Raw genomic sequence first — 20,659 nt, 5'->3', positions numbered from 1 at the left:
TCTGAAAGACGCTTCCAAAGAACCTCTTCAACCTGCGCCTCAGGCTACAGTATCGTCTACCTGAGGGCAGTGTGCAGGCCGTGGTTGGGGTGTGAAGTGTTCCTGATGAGGTATTTTCTAAGAATAAACATCAAATATCAGGCAGTGAGTGAACATTTTGTCCCCAAATAGACATAGAGATGGAAGTTGTTCCTGCTTCTCAACCTGAAAGTTAAGATGCACAAAACATGGACAAGTGTTGGTTTGACAAGGGCCAAATTGTGATAGTTTGATGAAAATTTCAGAACTACTGTTACTGTAGCTCAAATAGCTGGTTCTGATAGAAATGTGAAGGGTGCAGATAAGTCCGGGTGAAGCACAGTGAGCTTGAGGTGTTCACTTGGACTTCAATGCCCACATATGAAGAAGACCCGATGGGCCCCACTTCTCTACTTACACAGATTTAAGAACCCACTGTTGGATACTATCACACACCTTCAGAGGTTTAGTGGAGTTCATCAGGGCTGTCTTGGCAAGAAAAGGGAAACCAATGTACTTTTGGTAGGCAGTCATAATGTTATAGCTGATTAGTGTGTTTTCAGTGGAAGATTTTACCACATAGGCAGGGCCTCCATAATTATGTGGTAACATGGAAAAATAAACTCATCCTTTATCACAGTACCATAATGTGAGCCAGAATAGTTGAGGAAAAAACTATCTTTAAGTACATTTATTGTACTTAAAGCTGGAGAAAAATTATGAAATAGTTGTTATAAGTACGATGTTGATTTTCATAAGTCAACAAATGTCTACAAGATTGCCTATTCTTGAACATATGGTCAGTCAAAACAATAATTAAATTTAGAAAATGGTACCAGTGGTGAAAAATAAATAAATCTCCTAAGTTTACTGCAGCAGAGTGGTATCTTGGAGTCACTTATCCCTCGTTTCCATTGAGCTCTATGGCAGAAGTATTTTATGGTCAGGCGTACTCAGGACACTCTTTTCATCACTAATTGGACTCTCACAGGGTAGGTGTCACACTAGCGTAGCATCATACTAGTGCAACAACAAACATGACACACTAGTATGTCTCAAGCAGTGATGCTTTTCTGACTCCCAACCAATGGACAGTGATGTGAGATGCCAGTAGCTCCACCCTAACCATACCGTGCCATCGTCCTATAAACCTACCACTGAAGGTAGGTTCAGTGGTAGCCAGGAATGGTGCGGTATGGGTCTGGTAATGGCTGCTTTCACAATGGAAATAGACATAGTGGCAAACAGCACCAGTGGCATATACCGCTCAGTGAAAACAATGCTTTAGACCCATCTTAACTAGGAATGGCAGTGATTGGTGGGTGCTGTAATGTGTTTAAAAGCTGCTCAGTTCATGATGTGTGAAGCTTCTTAGTACCGTTACTTTGGTTGGTTATTTTCTTACTAAAATCTCCTGAAACAGATTTAGAGCATCACTGTGTTGTAACCATCCATTGGATGATTGTTTTGTGAGAAGTTACTTTGCAGATGTGTTGCAACTCCTACTGGCGATTCCCCAGCTAGTTTAGGAGTTGCACTGTTACCTCCTGGTTGTCTTGAATGCGTTTTGGCTTTTTTCTTTTGTTGCCTGGGTTTCTGTTTATCTTAATAAAAGGCTTTGTATTTTTTTTATCTCTGCAGAGGCATGTGTCGGTAGAGATTTTCCTTTTACTCATTGCTTAAGAATCCATAATCCTCTCTGAAGAGATTTTGAGCCAACATGAAATGCTCTCTCTAGTTCCGGTTGTAAGGAGCGGTCTTCATTTTCATCTCATTGTAAGGTGACATCCCCTCCCAACAAAATCCCATATTCCACCTGAGTCATTTCAGCTGCGAAGGGACATGGTGAAAGCCATTCCTAAGCCATCTCTCCTTCAGGAGCATTGAGTGTTCATCTGCACCTCTCGATTATTGAAATGCTTAGACACCTTTTCCCCACCCTCACAGCGTTCTCGCTCTTTCTCTGCTCACAGCCCGGACGAGGATTCCTGTCAGAAGTTTGTGCCATTTATTGGGGTAAGGATTCGCTTTTCCATTTCGGATGTGTTACGGTTGAGACATGTCTGCTGTGTTTCACACTGAAGCTTGTTTGCTCTTGCAGGTTGTCAAAGTTGGAATAGTGGAGCAAAGTCTTTCGACCTCAAGTAGGAAACTATTTTATTTTAAATTCGATCATATTTAGGACTTTGATGTGTGTAAATGTTTAAGTTGGTCAACTTTTTTGTTCAAAATATGAAGACATCCTAAAAGGTTTTTTTTTATTATTATTTTCATGATAAGAGGTAATGAACTTATTTTATTTCTCACAGTGGATTCTGATGATGCGATGGGAGGCAATACCAGCATCCTGTCTTCCCCACCGCCCCCATCGGCTGGCCCGTATGGGAAGGAGATTGGGAGTACCCCACCGCAGTCTCCCTCTGTGTCCACTGCCCTGTCAGGAGCCGGGTACAGAGCATCATGTTTTAGTCTGTGGTGTTTTTATTATATGCGTTTTATGTTTTTTATTTTGTTTTAACCTTGCTTTCTTCCCTTGTAGCTCTCCGTGTTCAGGCAGTGAGGTTATGGGGCTCCAGGTGGACTACTGGACCTGGCAAGGCTCGGAGAAGAAGAAAGAGGGCGAGAAGAGGGACGTGGGATTGAAGAACACTCTCAAGTGCAACTTCCGGTCGCTACAAGTCAGCCGCCTGCCCTGCGGAGGGGAACTCACTCCTCCACCCAGCATGGCCATGACTGTGGTCACCAAGGAAAAGAACAAGAAAGGTACGCTCACCTATTGGTATTTAGCAGCTCTGAATTTAGCTATTTAGGCTGGATTTTAGGCTCCACACGCAGAAATATAGATGGTCATTTTATACTTCCCATATATTGTAATTTCAAAGGCATCTAACCAATTTAGTTAGTTATCTGTCTCACCAGCTCTTTATGGTCTTGGCTTGTTGTGTTTTGAAAAGAAAGATTTGAGCTAAGACACTTTTTAGATTTTATTCCTCTACAGTTTTGCATCAGATTGCTCTACAAGCCAAAAATGGACTATGTTGCAGGATAATTCACTTTATTTTAGAGATGATGCTTGTAATTTACTTCGTTCACTTTTGACAAAGCCTCCCTGTTTTCCAAACTGAGTGTAATGAACCAATGTTTGCAGCAGGTGAGATGCTGCCCAACAACAAGTCCAATAAAATACACTCTTTTGAAAATAGGTTCCAGGATGAGTTTGGAAAGAAAAAATGCAGTCTGGATTATTTACCTGCTCCGTTTTCTTTAATTTTCTCATCCATCAATTACCTATTCTTCTATTTGACCATCCATTTATCCGTTAGTCCTTCTTGTTTGTGGTTTTTGCTGCTTATGCATTCAAAGCCTGACCTCTGTAGAAATATCTGCCATAAATTTGTGGTGAATCGTAGTTTTTGTGGCTTAAAAATCCACCTAAGGAATAAGTCTAGATTAGAACAAGGAGAAATATTGTATTTGCACAATAAACATGAGTAGGAACCCATTTTAAAAATAAAACCAAATTGAAGCAGTTATATCAAGTTTTCTTTCCTCCTCAGGCATCCAAACATACTGAAATATTCCTGAGATCTGGATGTGTTTTTATTTTGTCATATCAGTAAATTAAGTTCTCAGGATTGGGAGAGAAAGTTTCTAAAGTAAACCTGTTCTGACTGAGCTCACGCTTTCTGCCTGCTCAGTGATTTTCCTTAGCAAGAAGCCCAAGGAGAAAGAGCTGGACTCTAAGAGCCAAGTGATCGATGGTATTAGCAGGTTGATCTGCACAGCCAAGCACCAACACACAATGCTGAGAGGTAAGGCGCTCTATGCTGCACTGCCATCTGCTGTTTATTTTAGGCAATAACAGCAGATTAACTTCTAGTCTTCTGCTTGTCCCATACATTTGTCTCACAACTGTTTGGTCCTTTTAGTCAACATTGATGGCGTGGAGTGGAACGATGTGAAGTTTTTCCAGCTTGCTGCCCAGTGGCCAACGCATGTCAAGCACTTCCCGGTGGGAATCTTTGGTTACACAAAGCCGGTGTGACCCCGCCCGGTCACCGTCCGGTCAAGTACCAGACTCTCAGCTGCACTTGTCTTACCCAGAGGGCAAAGAGAATGATATACAAACCCAACAGGGCCCCCGGAAGTAAAAAGTAAAAGTTTTCCTGTGGAAATCTTACAGACTTAAGACCACGTGTTCAGTATACTACAATTCATGTCGTTTGTTTGATGTTTTTGATGTTGTTGGGTGTTGCTGTTTTGGTTTTTTTGTTTTCTTTCCTTTTTTACACACTACAAAAAGAACAATTTTGTAAGATTTGTGGATATTTTGAGGTTTTTGACAATTTGCCACATTTCAGTAATGGCAGCTGTGTTTGCACTTTGAGTTTTGTTAAGCATTTTATTATTTCTGTGAAATCCTACATTTATTGTTACTCTATAGACAATGGAGGAGTGTGATGGTGACGTGCAGTGGCGTGTGTGAGATTGTTACAGACCGTGTTTGTGTTTGCTGTTGAAAGTTGGAATATTGCTGTGAATCTAGATGGAATCCTTCTCTTCTAACTCGGCTTTCTTACTCGTCCCTTTAATTTTTTGAAAATCTTTTGTAGGAAGGAGTGCAAAGTTCTTGTTGCCTTGTTGCTTTGAAGCACACTAAAGCAAATCAAGACAAAAAAAGACATTGGACATGAATGTAGCTCTGTTATATTTGTTAACTGTCGGCATTGGTGAGTGCATTCAGACTGTACAGTAACAACCACTTAGAAGGAGGGTAAACAAAATGTTATTTCAACCCTGAACAGCTAAACACCAAATTTAGTTGCAGCTGAACGACTCGTCTTGTAGTTTCCAGACAGGAGTTTCAATTTAGCTTTCTCTGGCACATTTCAGGATGCAAAAGCATTTATCTAGTAATCATAACCACCCTGCTGCATTCGACTAGATTTACTAAGTTAACCTGAAGTACTTTAGCTAATGCTGGACTGTGCAGTGATGTGCCAAAGTTGGTTTTTACGGACTGTTCACAAGAGATCTTTCTTTAGCCAAAATTCAGATTGTGTGATACTCAAAACTGAAACTGTGCATTTAATGCGTCTGTGGTCCCTGTGGAGATCAGTATTAATATTACTGAATTACTAATTTAGACTTATATAAGTGTTAACACTCCATATTTGGTCAAATGTCAACTTAGATGAGTGCATGTCCTAACCTAGCAGTTACAGTTGTGTTTTTGAGTACAGCTCCACCGTGGCTGGTCGGAGAAAAACTGCAAAGATCTGGGGTTTAGTGTTGCGCGAGGGAGAGTTATACAGTGCCAAGTATTCGTACCTCTGACTTTTTCGCATTATGCTACATTGCAACCACAAACTTCAATGTATTTTAATGGAAGCCGCCCCAGATTCCTTTGCTTTTAGCTATTTGATAAGATCTATTTCCTGGGTACAGTAGCTACGGTAAATAAATTGGGTTGTCTTGCTGGATTGTGACCCTCTACCACCTTTTAATAGCTTGACCTTTACCAGCCTTCCTCTCCCTGTTGAAGAAAAGCCTTCCCAAAGTACAATGCTGCTACCACCAGGTGTCATAATGGGGATGATGTGCTCACAGTAAGCCAAAACGGTGATTTTGAACCTTCTTCTATGTTTCCCACATCCCCTTCTAGAGTGCTTTGTTGTGCACTCTTGCAGAAATGTCAAATTTCTGGAATGCATGATGAAATCTGAACAGATTTTCCTACATGAACTCCAGCTCGTCCAATTACATTGCATTTTATTTAGGGATGTTTGAATACAAAGAAATACCATATCTCTCACATAGATGCACTGAAGTTTGTAGCTGCAACGTGGCAAAAATGTGATTAAGTTCATGTGAAGCACTGTAAATAAGAGTTAGCTTTTCTGACTTGAACAATGCTTTGACTGTAGTTTTGAGCGCTGTGCAAATGTTCAGTTGCTTTTTAAAGTTATGATAATCCTACAGAGTTTGGTCAGATGTCCAAGTCCACTGCCTATGTGTCTGCATTGGTGTGCTACAGCATTCGATGGTACTCCCTGAATAGCGTTATGTGAAAACTTTCGCAATAGGAAAACCTTTCTTTGGACAAAGGGCCTTCTGTTTGAGTTTGCTTTTTATAAAGTGAAGACTTTAAAGCTTTGGTAGGACGGCTTTTTTTTTAATTAGTGTATATAGATATTTACAGGATATGCTATTGTGAATCACAAACCATCCCCCACCACTAAATTGAAAGCACAAATAGTGAACTTTTACTTCTTGACATGAATGCCAAATACATTTCCAGAACTCCTAACTATGAAGTCGACAATGCAAACACTGTTGTGTTATTTCTCATACATTTCCCTCACTTTGTAATGCACTTTCATGTGGTTTTATACGCATAGTAACTCTAATTAGGACACACTTTAAAGTGTTTCAGATGTTATATTTGAAATGGAAACCACTACCTATATGTATAGTCAAAAGAAGTTTTCTTTGTGTTGATAGGCTAAAGTTCCCTGATGTTTTGCCACTTAAGTTTACCACCCCATGGATCCCCGGTCGTCTGTCTCTCCCTGTAACCTGCTTATTGAAGGAGTCGGTATCGACTCTGGGTCAGAAATCCAGACACTTCCTCACAGTTTTGCTGTTTTGTTTTTTTAACCCCTCCAGGGGGTCTTTTTGTGGGCTCTAGAGTCCCTTTTCATGAAGTAGGCTGACAGGAAAGGGGGAAGGAAAGGTGTCGAACCCGCGACAGCCGTGTCGAGGACTTGAGGCCTCCAAATGTGGGTCGCGCTAACCCCTACGCCACCACAGCACGCCACACAGTTTTGCTGTTTTGAGGGAACCAGCCACATGGGTTAATCCCTTTCTAATACATATAAACAAATTATAATCCTATTTTAGTGTATTTAACCTCAGTTTTTCCCTCCCGATTCTAGAGGTAGCATATGGGTGTGTTACAAGGCTGGATCAATGAGCAGGCATGCTCACTCTGTTACCACAACTCGGCAAAAGAAACTTCAAAACATCAGTGTTATGATTACAAAACAGGTCAGAATCCAGTTAAGCCATGCCATCTCATTGCTCCTGGTACTTGAACTGCCACCCAGTGTCTTTGCACAAACCCTATTTTAGATGACATGACAGTATTTTTAAATTTACCACTAAAAAAATATGGGTTACTCTGCATGTTTTATTATAGATGTAAATATGTTTTGGATTTTTATATTGTTTTTTTTCTTTCCATGCTCTCACAAGCAGTTGTGTTTAATAAAATTTTTAATCTTCCATACAAGCATCTTGTCTTTATTTGTTTGGTTGTTTTTTTTCTTCCAGCAATATCACCTGCAGACCAAATATAAACAGAGTAAGTTTCTGTTAGATAGTGGAGATCAATGGCAGGTTAATGAAGCTCTTCATCGGAGGCAGCGGTTTAATCTTCCGTCCCGCCCAGCCTCCTTTCCTCTTCCACAAGCCACTGGACGGGCGGATCCCCAGCCAGCGGTTGCGACCAGCTTTGCCGATGATCCGTTTGTTGTGGTCGATGTTTGACACACGACCCACCGTTACAATACAGGTTTCCGACACCTGTGTGTACCAAAATGGTATTGTTCAGTTCACATCACAGCAGAAAATTGTTTTAAATTTATGTAAAAAGATGGAAGTAGTTCCACCTCACCTGAACCTGCTGCTTTGAAGGGAGCTGAACGATTGCGGTCCCGTTTACTTTACGCAGCAAGACGCCACTTGTGCCTGAAAACAACATGAAATTTAAATTATGACTAGTTGGGTTTCAAAAACGACATCATTAATAGTTTGGCTAGCACTATCAGCTTCCACTTTCTAGTAACTTACCAGCTCCTTTCTGAAACATATTACCTATTAGTTCTGGGTTACTAATCAAAACCCAGAACTGTTTTGTTACCTAATAGTTACTTTCTGGAACTTTGCAAAAGTTAAGTTTTCCAGAAACCTAATAGAACCTTCCCTGAACTTTCATTAAACTTTACAGTTACAAATTGAAACTATCAGAATGTCATAGTTACTTTCTAGGACTTTCCTCAAACCAAATTGTCCCTCTTTGTATGTCAATTGTAAATTTCAATAAACATTCATAGAACCTGATGGTTACCTTCCTTGAACTTTGAAGAAACTTGGTTTGATTTATGAAATTTAATACATAGTTATGTAACTTAATGGTTAATTTCTTGAACTCTTATTGGATTTATTTGTTAATTTCCCAGAAAAAAGTCATAGAACTTCATTACCTTCTTTGAATGTTTATTAAGCTTTATGGTTAATTGTTAGTTTCTAAATACTGCAACTTAACAGTTACTTTCTTAACCTTCCCTAGAACGTCTATGTAACATGATACATGTTACATAGAATGTTCTTGGAACTCCAGGGCTATTTTCTGATACTTTCATTGAACTACATAGGTAAATATTAAAGTTTATGGAAATGAATGGCTACTTTCTAGAACTTTCCAAGGGACCAAATTGTTACCTTTTGTATTTTATTATGTTTATTATTTCCAATAAACATTCATTGAACCCTATATTGAACTTAATTGGATTTTCATGAAGTTTTTTTATTACAATTATGAAATGTAATGGTTGCTTTCTTGAACTGTGCTAGAACTTCTTTGGACATAGTTACTTTCCCAGAAAACTTTTTTAACCTGATGGTTGCATTCTGATTAATTTTCCCATAACTTTAAGGTTCTTGGAGCATAAATGTTACTTTCTGTAACTTGATTTTTACTTCAGTCATCAAACCTTATGGTCCTAGAAATGTAATTGTTACTTTTTTAACTTTCCCAGAACCTTTGAGGAGCTTAAATGTTACTTTGCCAGCTTTCTCAGAGAATTCAATTAATGGAATATTACTTCCAAAAATTAACCAGGTCAGATTTTGGGGCTGGGGTTACTTTCCTTGAACTTGGGTAACTTCTAAAAAGTATCTTTTAGGTTCTGGGAATTGACAGGCTATATTATGCAATGCTACTGAAATGTGTTGCAAATTATAGAGTACCTGCAGCACGTATGTACTGTGATCCTTTTCCTGGCTGAACTTCCAGGTTGTTCACTAGTGTCCCCACAGGAAGAGCCCCCAGTGGGTAAGCATCCCCTTCATTTGCTGATACTGCAAAGAGTTTCCAAAACGTTAATATTACCTGAAATGAGCCAAATGTCATCAACTATGTCAAGAATCTGAGATGATGTGGTTCAGACCTGCCATGCGTCCAATGACACCAGATGTTTTAATGATGTCTCCCGCCTGCATTTTCTCTGTTGCAATGATCCATCTTTTGCGGTTGCCTCCTGCTATCAGAGCGATATCAGCAGACCTTTACACAAAAACAGAAAAGTAAGTATAATTCATCTCTTTTTCTTTAAGCAGAAATTCAGTGTGAGGAAATGATCTCACCTGCATGGATCGTAGCGCACCTCGACAACCTTCTCTTCAAAAGGCTGACCTTCTTTGTTGGGTTCATAGCGTAATCGCTGGAAGTCTACCCACCGGTACTTCTGTTTATGGCCTCCACCAATGCCCCGTGTGCGAATCCTTCCTGTAAATAAAAGATCAGAAAGAAACACAAAAAAATCACTTGATTAACAAAAATAAATAATGGAATGATGCAGGCCTGCTAGCACAGGCTGATATGAGGAATAGTTCAGATGTTTGACAAGCTGTCACAACTAACAACAGATCATAATGCTTCAAAAAAAAAAAAGCTGTCTTTGCAATATTCGATAGTTGATATTCCAACTTGTAATTGTTTTCTTTTAATAATCACTCTAAAGTTTAGAATAAAATCTGACAGTTGTTCCTGTTTTAATGCGTTTCTAAGAAGCTATCTTCATAAACTTTAACTAATTCTATTCGGAAATTTACAAGAACTACAAAATATGTGGGACAATCAAACGCCTTCTTAAGAAAGCTTTTAATGATCGGACGACAAAATGGATGAGCATTTTGTACATAATGCTGAAGTAAGTTTGGAGGAGTCAAGACTGCCTCCATCATTCCGGTGCCAAAGAAACCTCAAGTCACCTCTTTCAACGATTACCGGCCTGTGGCACTGACTCCCATCATGATGAAGTGCTTTGAAAGGCTGGTAAAAGAACACATCGTCTCCAGACTCCCCCCCACATTCGACCCGTTCCAGTTTGCCTACCGCCGAAACCGCTCCACTGAGGATGCTATCTCCTCCACCCTACACCTGAGCCTGGCTCACCTGGAGGAGAAGAACACTCATGTGCGGATGTTGTTCCTGGACTTCAGCTCAGCGTTCAACACAATCATCCCACAGCATCTGGCAGGAAAACTGGGACACCTGGGCTTCAGCACCCCCCTGCGCAACTGGCTGCTAGACTTCCTCACCGACAGACCTCAGTCAGTCCGGATCGGACAACACACCTCCGATGTCATCACCCTCAGCACAGGCTCCCCTCAGGGCTGCGCCCTGAGCCCTCTGCTGTTCACTCTGATGACACACGACTGCGTCCCCAGGTTCGCCACCAACCACATCGTGAAGTTCGCGGACGACACAACGGTGGTGGGCCTCATCAGAGACAACAACAACCTGGACTACAGAGAGGAGGTGGAGCAGCTGGTGGACCGGTGCAGAGACAACAGCCTGATCCTGAACGTTGACAAGACGAAGGAGATGATCGTCGACTTCAGGAAGAACCGGCCCAGCCACGCTCCACTGCTCATCAACAGCTCGGCTGTGGAGGTGGTCAGCAGCACCAAATTCCTGGGGGTGCACATCACTAACGACCTCACCTGGACTGTGAACACCACGTCTCTGGCCAAGAGGGCACAGAAACGTTTGTATTTCCTGCGGAGGATGAGAAGAGCACACCTGCCCCCGCCCATCCTCAAGACGTTCTACAGAAGCACCATAGAGAGCATTCTGACCAGCTGCCTCTCTGTGTGGTGTGGAGGCTGCAGCGCCTCCGACTGGAAGAACGTGAGGAGAGTGGTGCGGACAGCAGAAAGGATCATCGGGGCCCCCCTTCCCTCCATTCAGGACATTTCATCCCAGCGCTGCGTGTCCCGAGGCCAAAACATCGTCAATGACCCCTCACACCCTCACCATGGACTGTTCTCCCTGCTGCCCTCTGGAAAGAGGTTCCGCAGCGTCCAGTGCAGGTCCACCAGGTTCCAAAACAGCTTTTTCCCACTTGCCATCAGACTGCTGAACTCTTAACCGCACTGCACTTAAAATCTGGTCTCCACTTCATACCTTGCACATGTACAGAGCTAAATAACTTCTATTTTACTGTCATTCCTGCACTTTATATTTATATTCATATTTTATACTGTATTTTATTTTATTCTGGAGTAACCTCACAACATTGAAAGCTCAAAACATTGTCCTGAGCCGTATGCAACGAAATTTCGTTCTGTATACACCTTGTGCATGCAAAATGACAATAAAGTCAGTCTAAGTCTAAGTCATAAGCCTTTCAAATCTCCTGGCAGTTATGCAGTTTTTTTCACAACATTATATTTTCACAACAGAAAGACCATAAAACTACTGATAATGTTTTTAGAACAATTTTTACTAGTGATTAGTTTGGGAACTATATTTTTCTTCATTTTCCACAAATGTCAACACACAATAAACAAAAATATATCGAAGTTTATAGCAAGAAAAGATTCATAGTTATGCATTTCTTTTTTTTTTTTTTTTGAAGGCTAACAATACAAAATAAGGGTGGGTTCTTGAAAAATGACAACAAATTTCCTGTAGTAGATTCAGTAGTAGTTTTTAAAATGTCATATAACATTTGTGGCTCTAAAGAAGCTTTATTTAGCTGGAATGAGAGCAAAAATTGTTCTTTGGATTGTAAATGTTGCAGATCCCTGTACTACACCAAAGCATAAGCACTGTAAAGACTTCTCAAATAACTTAAACATCCTACTTTATTTATCACCTAAATGCTAAAAAAAATAAAAATAATGAGGGAAAAAACTAGAGAGAGAACATGAAGGTGAAGATGACACCATTCTTCAGTCTCACCTGTGTGATCTCTCCCTCCAGTCTTTTTCATCCCCATTGGCCTTGTGGTGTACTTATCCCTCTGTTTCCAGTACGTCCTGTTCTGCTTCAGAGAGGCTGTGGTCAGGAAGCCTCTGCACTGGCTGATTGTACTGGACACCAGAGTTCCCAGCTTCAGCTGAGCGACCGGCGCCTACAAACACAAAAAGGAGATGCACAACTCGCTTGGTTGCAAGTTAACTTTGAATGCAAAAGGGAAGGAGTATTTATTTACCTGTGAAGAGAGCAGAGCAGGCTTGGAGAGAGTCAGAGAGCGCAGAGCTCGGGTTAAACATGACAACGCCATGACAGCTGCAAAAATTTTAAAAAAGAGAGAGAAGGAATGTGTGTTAAATCACAAACCTCATTAAAATACACGATTATTCCCATAAACAAGATCCTAAATCGGGTTTTCAAGGCTGTAATTATATATATATTTAAATTATACAAGCATGTTAAAAACAATTAATATTTTTATTTTAATCCCTAATCAGTTATGGCAATACTTTTTATTATAACTTCGTGGATGACATAAACACTGGCGAATTGGTAGCTTACCGCCACTGATTAGACTGACTTCCGCTTGCTTTCTGCTGTTTTATTTTTGGATTTCTCCGAGATTTTAAGTTAAATCTCACACATAACCCAAAACAAGCTTAACAAATACCCTGTGTTTTTAATCTTTTTAATTATTTCATCCCAAACTTCTGAGCGGCGTCCTTCACAGACCTGCACATGATGTCCCGCACTGATGACGTAAGCAAAAGCGCCGAAGAACATAACGTTCTGTTTTTAAGATACTTAGTTGAACTATTGTCACAAATCCATATCGCTCTCTGTTCAGCTAGGCATAAATATTCTTTATTACATCAAGAATTATGTTATCATTCTGTAGTTTGTTAGTGAGGCTTTGGGTCAGTTCCTTGCTAGTCAGCCGGGGGATGACTCGGGCAGAGGTGATTCAGAAGCGGAATGAGAGGAGCTTAGTTCTTAAATAAAGTTACAAAAGGCATCCAGAGCGATCTGAGCTGACTACTTCATTTATCGCTGACAACCTATAAACAATAATGAAATAGGTCTCACAATGACAGGAAATAATCATTGAGAAGACCGGGTATATTCTGATACGTGAAGCAATGACCACTTTGTAGATTTGCTGTTTATTTATTAACTTTTGTCTTTAATGGAATGGACAATAAATTTCCATCTTTCCGTCCTGGTCCTTCCTCCTTATCCTCTATGGAGGTAATCGAAACACCTTCTTATTATAATGTCTGATTTTCGGTGTTCCTTGCTATGCCACCCCAAGATTGGAGGTTTTGAAAACTTTCTGTAGGCGCCCCTCGCCTGGTTAATGCACATCCTAAGTTGAAAGGTTTAATATTCCATCATATATTTTCACAAACTTCGCTAAAATCAGTCTACAGCGCAATGATGCCCTGACTGTTTCACTATTTTAAATAGTTTGCAAACCACGCTTCCCCTGCCGGGTGATAAATGGTGCACATCCACTCTGTGAACGCTGCAAATTTTCCATTCCGCCACGAGGGGGCAGTCTTGCTCTGTCGCGGCATGAAGATGTGTGCTTCAAACCTTCAGGATCACAAAAAAATAAAACTTAATGTTTTATTCTTTATCAATTCTGAGTCTGTGAGCTAAAGTATTTTTATCATGATCTTAGCTACATATCTGCCACAGAAAAAGCTCGGAAACTGATTAACTGTACAAGACTGTCATGATATGGATTTTATATTATATATATTAAATTATAAGGTTGGGAACATTGATAAACACTTTAGAGGACTGTTTTTTTTCTTTATTTATATCCGTACTGAATACTGTATGTAAGATTATATAAAGTACAGTGTTGTTAAAAGTGCTATTATAATATGGATAAAATGTTCAATTTCTTTGTGTTTAAACTGTCCAGCAGTGTTCCTGAGGTTTATAAACAGGTGAAATATTTTAGTCTTTTATACTGATCAAGTGAATTCTGACTCCCCCTCAGATTTCTGATCAAAATTTTGATCTCAGAATTTTTACTTTTTAGCCAGAATTCAGACTTTAATCGACATAATTAAAAGTCAATTAAAGTCGACATGGAAAAAAAGGTAATTTTCCTCACATTTGTGTCATTGAAGCTAGTTACTAAAATTAGAAGTTTAGATTAGAACCAGAATTCCTTAAAATGTAATTGAGATTTTTCTTTCAATTGATGTAACTGTAAATTCTGACTTTTTTTTCTCAGAAATTATTTTTTTTAATTTTATTTTTACCACTAGTGGAGCTAATCCTCCTCTGTTGAATGGCTTTTCCACCGTTTCAGGGCAAAAAACAAGACATGACGTCACCGCAAGCAACACGTGCCGCAGAGGCTTGTGGGAGATTTTTGCTGCGTTGGAGACATTTTGGATCTGAAAAGGGGCTGAACTAGTCGTCAGTCCCAGCTCTCGGTAAGTGAAAAGAGAACAATATGACGACGGAAATCCAAATCTTGTGTGGCGTTTGTTTCAGGGAGTGTTAGAGTAGCGTTCCTGAAAGCCATGTTGTGCATAAATGGTCGACTTGACGCTGGAAACAGCTGGAAGTCACAGCCAATAGCCAGGGAGTGGTGAAGCTAGCCACCGGTTAGCCAACCAGGCAACCAGCGGAGCAGCAAACCGCATCAGATGACTTTAGTCTGTGAAGTTTGCTGTAACAACACCATTTTTCGCAAAAACAAATAAAATAAAATTTTAAAAATTAAACTTACGTTTCCAAAACAAACTACGCGTGTATTACGGCATTTTACATGTGAAGAAGATGGTTAAACGTAGCAAAAATCAAACCACGTTTGTGATCCACGACGCTTTATGTTGTTTTTAGTCCAGAGTTGTGTTTGAATCGGATTATAGTTCAGTGTTTCCACTTTAACTCGATTTTATATATTCAAAAATACTTCTTTGCCACGTCAGTGTCGCGCGGAGTCGCAAATATGCAATTGCCTCGACATAACATAAAACAATAAACATAGTGAGGTGCAGTTGTCACTCATTTCACAAAGGTGGAGGCAGATGTTGGGTCCAGATGTTTATTGGTGGCGGACTGCGGTCGGACATGTTTAAAGGTAAAGTCAGCGGGAGTGATGGATGACGGTGGATGGTGGCAGTTCTTGCTCTGCCACACCCTCCTGCATGCCTGTCTCTCCTTTGTGTCTGGCAGTGGTACCGATTATACTGGATCAATGTTTGTCCGAGAATTAGAGGGAAATGATGAGGTCAGATTGTCTGGAAATGCATTTTTATGGAGATAAACAAGTTTTTTTGCACTCTCTTCTTCATGTCTTTGAGTTTAAATGGGGCACCATAAAGAAAAATCATTTATTATTTAAATGAGAGCATAATAGCGCGCCATAAATCACTTTCTATCAGCATTTTAAATATTGAAACGTCAGGTTTTTATTCCACATTTACAGCTTTTTAGCATGTGCTTTGATTGACTTTCTGTTTAAGCTTAAAAAAAGATTTGATGCTTAAATGGAGATGAGTTTGTAAATTTTCCATTTTGCTTTGATTTTGAAATTGCTAACTGCATAAAGAAAACCCAACAAAATGCTTGATCTGTGAGCAGCATCACTAAGTTGGTATGAAATTAGCTGAGTTTGTGGTGATTATATAGAGATGAAGACAACTGAACGATGCAGGGCAATAGGCTAGTTATATAAACACAAATTATGTGTGCAGAGATTAAACTAAGGATGGTCTCTTCCTATTTTTGCTGCAGGAATATAAAAAAAGCTTGTGATGGAAATATCGGTCGTGATAAATACCAATTTGTTTACAACAATTTGGGGAAATTTCTCCCTCAATCAAGATCAGCTAGTCAAATAACGCAAATCAAATTAATCAGAACTTTTGATTTTCTGTCAACTTTTATGCATTTTTTTGTTTTAACAAAAGTGACTCACTGTAAAGATTTAGGGATATATGCTTAGATGGAAAAATAGGGATGATCTTGTCTTAATGAAATCTGCATCATATTTCTTTCTTTAATGATTTGTAGTTTGTGAGAAGAAAATTGCCATAAACCAGTCACATCTACAAGAAAACCAGAAATTGGCATCAGCCAGCTGTACACTTGTACTACTAAACATTACATAATAATTTTACTCGGTTATATTTTGAAGTTTTCGTTGGCAGAACTCATATATTGTACAAAATATTCCTAAAATCTGGTGTAGAAACTCTCATATTTCTTTTAATTTTTTGTGCTGTTGTTGCTGTATTGCATGACCTTTGAACTCTCAAGTGGAGTCATCAAAGCTATCCATAACGTTTAGTGTTGCATTGCCAGTTTTTACGATGAGATTTTGTGAATGTTTTTTTACGGCATATGGGTCGTAAAAGCAGATTCCTGTGATGCTTACAGCAGTAAAATGGCTGAAAATTAGCATTTTTTTCCACCGCAATAGAGAAAACACTGAAGTTTTGCTCTTGCCTGAGCTGTTTGGTGTCATCGAGGTTATTCCATAATGTCTGAGCATGGAGGAGAGCTGCATGGCTCCCTCCCCCACCCAACCTGCTCCTCTGCGCTCGTCTGTTTTCCTCCTACTGAGGGCGGGCCGGCTCCTAACGCACACCCTGAGCTGATGCTGCTCGTTCTGACGAAGCAGTGGGAAGGTCACAGTCATCCTGCAGGCAGCTCGCTTTCTCCACCTCCCTCTCTTCCTCTGCAGCATCATCATTCAGCCTTCTCATCACTGTCTCGTTTCCTTCCCATTTGTGGGAGTTTCATGCAGATTTTTCCCCGTCTTGTAGTGAGATTCGTTGGATTTTAGAAGGAGTAAGGGGCAGAATTTTCTCACCTTTTCTTCAGTCTGCAGATGAGGCCTCCACCAGTGAGACAAAGGTTAGTTCATAGATGTTTTAGTGAAAGCAATTCAGACTACAGTATTTCCAGTGAACTGATGGGGATTTTGTCTGAAATATTTTATTATGATGGATTAAGGTTGCAAGTGTAAAAATAAAAGGAAGTTTGTGAAGAATTAGACAGAATATTCCCTCTGGTGTAAAGTGCATCAACATTTGTTTGGCACCACGTTTCATTCTGTGATGTTAAAAATGCTTGTCAGCTGGCTTTGAGCTCCAGCAGGATTTCCCGTTAGTTTCTAAAGATGGATGGCGGATTGAGTTTCTCATTTCAAACCAGAGGTCAGGAAAGTAAAAGGATGGAAATCAAAACTAGGATTTTAATTAACCTTAAGGCTTTTTTTTCGCTGATTTCAGCAGCTATTTTTTTGTCCATTCCTTCTTATTTCTTGATTCTTGAATTCTTCAAGTCCTCCTTTAGTTTCGATTCTTCAAGTCATCCTTTAGATTCATTTGTCCTTAATAATGGACAAATGAACAGCAGTTTCTTTAATGTACAAACATTGTAGCTTTTGGACTTTGTTTCTTGTCTTTAAAGTCTCTGCAAACATTAACTTCCTCGCTGTGAGTAGAGGAAGTGTTTGGAACAGGTGTTTGGAGTGTTTTTGCCGAGATGAAAGCAAACGTCTTTATGAGTTAATATGCGTCCCTGGTTAGTCGGTACTTTTATCCGTACAGGTGCCTGACAGCCAGGCTGACACTCGGAGTTGCTCTAAAGGGTAACAAGCTGTGTGATCCTTGAATGTTCTTGATCATTCAAAGGGAAGCGTTCAGAGAAGTTGGAGCTTTGAAGACAGATCTAATAAGAGAGAAGCTAGGTTCCCGTTATCCGGTTTGACTTTACTTTAAAGTCAATATGACGAACGCAGCTGAAAGCAATGAATGCTCTGTTATTTATTTCACTATGCAAACCCAGGTTAATCTTGATTCTTTTTGAAGCATTTGCGTAAAGAAATGAAACTGTCAGCTGATTCTGCTCTGCATATTTTTTAAAAGTCAGTTCATAAATTCTTTTTTTATTTCGGCGCAGCTCACTGTAAACATGAGGGTTTATTTTTGTTTTTCTGTACACAAATATTGACATAACGATAGCTTTTGCAAAAACATCCAGCATGCATTTTTAGATACAGTTTTCATTTCATGCTCAAAACATCAATAGTTAGACCATATTAAGCAGAAAATAAAGCTACCTTAAAAATATTGGATGTTTTCTGAATATTAGGTAATATTGCTATGCCATTACTTTTAGGACATGTTCTTCAAATTATTCTGAATATTTGATTCATTTCAGTTTATGGTCTATCTCAAAGTTTGTTCATCCACCTCAGAAGTTTGTAGTTAAAGTTGTCTCTAATTCTGTTTGCGCAATTATATGGAGAGACTTTCTGAACATGTTAAACTATTATTTGAATCGAGGTGTGCATTTGTACAGAATATGGTCTCTTTTAGGTTGTTCAGTTGTTCCAAGCTTTTAGGGGCTGCCATTTTTTCTTGGGAATTAGTGGAAAGTGTGGCAGCATGGTGGATGAGTGGCTTAATGCCACCTTTTATAATAGCTCTGGTTTTAACAACTAAGGTGGTTTTAGTGAGTGATTTGATGCAGCCCGTTTTAATCAGTTTTAATCCAGTGTAGCAGAGAGTTCAGGCCTAGCCACAATAGCTGCATGTCCATTGAGCGAATAATTCCACAGTTTGACATTTTGAAAATAAATTCACTTATTAGATAAGCCAATTTCAAAAAACAAATTTTTCAATAAACATCTTGGCGCTAGGATGAGGTGGTGTATGCAAGACGCGTATCACATGATCAACAACCGGATGTTGCCATTAACGCAAACCACGAAGAAGACTACGACAGGAAGTAGTTGGAGGATGGTGGCGCGGTATGTTTTTAAATTGCGTCAACAAGCTTATTTATGTGTGATTTTTAACTGCATTTCTTACTTAATACAAATTTTGGTTTTCGACATTAGCGGAATATAGAAGTTTTGCACATATTTGTAATGGAAAGTACGTGTATGTGTCAGAAAGTTTAGCTTTTATTTTATTGTCTTGATTTCACCTGATAGCTTTTATGTATTTGTGTTAATGAGCCGCCATCTTTCACTCTACATCGGTAGTTTACTTAGCATTAATCTCTGCTACTCGAAGGCTTGCCCTGAGCTTCCAGCTGTTAGTAAATGGACACCAGTGGGATTGTGGGTAGCGACCACTGCCACAGCTGCATAACTCTCAGCGGACCACCAGCTGTTCACAGTTGCTGCTCTGCGTTCCTGTCAGGGATTCATCATGACACAAATTAGCTTGATGAACAACTTTGTGTTCACATGATCTGACGTGCACAGTGAGACATGATTACAGGACACAAGAAGATGCAAAAATCTTGTCAGTGAGGGATGTTTTGTCTAAGAAATGGGTGAAACTTGAGAGGAAACCACTAATGAAGAATTTAATAAAGTGATTATTGCTGATATTCCATTTTAATGATATTAAACAACATTTTTAAAAATTTTTTTTCCTTCCAGCTGTGAACAGTCAATAAGGAGGCAAGACATTAAAAAGTTTTACTGTTTTAAAAGACATTTCCAGACTATTAATCACCCAGGAAGTGATTTGTTTTCATTGTCTGGTTGTTGACGTAGTGAACTTGGATCTCTCTGAAATGTCATCTGTGACCCCTCTGGTTGCGTTGCCCTCCACTTCCTCCCACGCCATCTCAGCATCACTTTCACCTGGCTCATCCCTGGTTTACTGTTCAGCAATAAACTCTAATTACTTACTGTATCATCCTGAAGGTGTAAAATACTCAGCTGTGTGTTTTGCAGCAGAAAAGGCTTGTATGGCTGGATTTAGATGTTTTCTGCGAACTGTGTTTCCGTCAGTAAAGTGGCTCTTTGAGTCACGGTTAACCTTCAGACTCTTTGGGGGAAATATCACATGTTTCATGCACGCTCTACATGCCTGACATTTTTACTGGACTCAGTATTGCTCTAAGTCACAGAGGTCTTTGCTGCTTTTTTCCCGGCTGCTAGATGTTTTGTCGTGTTTTCCGCTGTTTATCATTTTGTAGCTGCAGACGTTCTTGGCTGGTTGTGTTTGGATGCTGCAGCTCCACTCCGAGCCTCAGCTTGTTTTAGATGCCAAATCCCAACGTATCGCATCCGTTTTTCTGAGGGTGTGGCCCTTTATTCAACCCACACAGATATCAAATACACAAATCGTGTATATTTCATTTAATTTCCCTGTTTATAGAGTTTCATTCCCAATATATGCAGATGAGTTTCCTGCCTGTAAAAAATGCTGACCAACTGTGTGTCTCAGATTTAGTGATTAGATAAGCTCTCTGCTCGAGAACGATCTGATTCCCAGAGCTCAGAAATGAGATGGTGTCGGTTGGCACTGACGGAAAGAGAAACACACACACACACACACACACACACACACACAGAGAGATCCTATTTCATGTCATGCAAATGAAAAGAAACATCGTCTGCAAAAGATATTTGAAAACAAAGCTGCATCAATTTATTGAAGAAATGAATGACTTTCAGTTTACAAAAGCTAGATTAACTCTGCTCTCAGGTTCTGTGTTGAGTTTCTGCGTCACCCGAGCGAAGCTGAGTCATTGAAAGATCATCATGATGTGCAACATTTATATTTTAGCTTCTCCTTTTAAATTTTG

The 20,659-nt window shown here is 39.7% G+C and overlaps 3 protein-coding genes across 11 annotated transcripts in view; 2 read left to right on the top strand and 1 right to left on the bottom strand.

The window, feature by feature from the left end:
• LOC102233463 (phosphofurin acidic cluster sorting protein 2-like) overlaps positions 1-6,754 on the top strand; it is a 52,707-nt gene extending 45,953 nt beyond the window's left edge. For both annotated transcript variants that reach the window (XM_014469734.2, XM_023327462.1), the window contains 6 exons: positions 1,992-2,034; positions 2,120-2,162; positions 2,328-2,466; positions 2,558-2,781; positions 3,717-3,830; positions 3,948-6,754. In XM_014469734.2, the coding sequence (XP_014325220.1) occupies positions 1,992-2,034; positions 2,120-2,162; positions 2,328-2,466; positions 2,558-2,781; positions 3,717-3,830; positions 3,948-4,063 (679 nt within the window). In that variant the 3' untranslated portion in view covers positions 4,064-6,754. The remainder of the gene's footprint in view (positions 1-1,991; positions 2,035-2,119; positions 2,163-2,327; positions 2,467-2,557; positions 2,782-3,716; positions 3,831-3,947) is intronic.
• Positions 6,755-7,300: 546 nt separating this feature from the next.
• mrpl2 (mitochondrial ribosomal protein L2) lies at positions 7,301-12,842 on the bottom strand. 2 transcript variants are annotated; one of them, XM_014469154.2, is made up of 8 exons: positions 12,629-12,842; positions 12,306-12,382; positions 12,053-12,224; positions 9,448-9,589; positions 9,252-9,367; positions 9,052-9,162; positions 7,697-7,770; positions 7,301-7,605 (listed from the first exon to the last, which is right to left on the bottom strand). In XM_014469154.2, the coding sequence occupies exons 2-8, from the start codon at positions 12,375-12,377 to the stop codon at positions 7,396-7,398; spliced, it is 897 nt and encodes a 298-aa protein (XP_014324640.2). In that variant the 5' UTR covers positions 12,378-12,382; positions 12,629-12,842; the 3' UTR covers positions 7,301-7,395. The 2 variants fall into 2 exon arrangements, with proteins under 2 accessions (XP_014324640.2, XP_023182895.1); XM_023327127.1 differs by having other exon boundaries at positions 12,800-12,821.
• Positions 12,843-14,439: 1,597 nt separating this feature from the next.
• Positions 14,440-20,659, top strand: part of LOC102233978 (kinesin light chain 1) — a 30,494-nt gene continuing 24,274 nt past the window's right edge. For 6 of the 7 annotated variants that reach the window (XM_023326899.1, XM_014469706.2, XM_023326898.1 and 3 more), the window contains exon 1: positions 14,440-14,523. The gene's annotated coding sequence lies outside the window, so the exon portion shown is untranslated. Of the gene's footprint in view, positions 14,524-16,722; positions 16,958-20,659 lie in introns of those variants that run through there. The other variant, XM_023326897.1, reaches the window with a different exon arrangement.

Source organism: Xiphophorus maculatus, chromosome 22 (genome assembly GCF_002775205.1).
Source record: "Xiphophorus maculatus strain JP 163 A chromosome 22, X_maculatus-5.0-male, whole genome shotgun sequence".
In the NCBI taxonomy this organism is placed as follows: Eukaryota; Metazoa; Chordata; class Actinopteri; order Cyprinodontiformes; family Poeciliidae; genus Xiphophorus; species Xiphophorus maculatus.
The sequence above is the reverse complement of the archived record's forward strand: the minus strand, read 5'-3'. Positions and strand labels throughout refer to the sequence as shown.

Coding starts and splice junctions, on each gene's coding strand:
- mrpl2 (XM_014469154.2), bottom strand. CDS start 12,377: ATGGCGTTGTCATGTTTAACCCGAGCTCTGCGCTCTCTGACTCTCTCC. Junction 9,368..9,447: donor GTGCGCTACGATCCATGCAG/GTGAGATCATTT, acceptor TTTTGTGTAAAG/GTCTGCTGATATCGCTCTGA. Junction 9,163..9,251: donor TGTCATTGGACGCATGGCAG/GTCTGAACCACA, acceptor AACTCTTTGCAG/TATCAGCAAATGAAGGGGAT.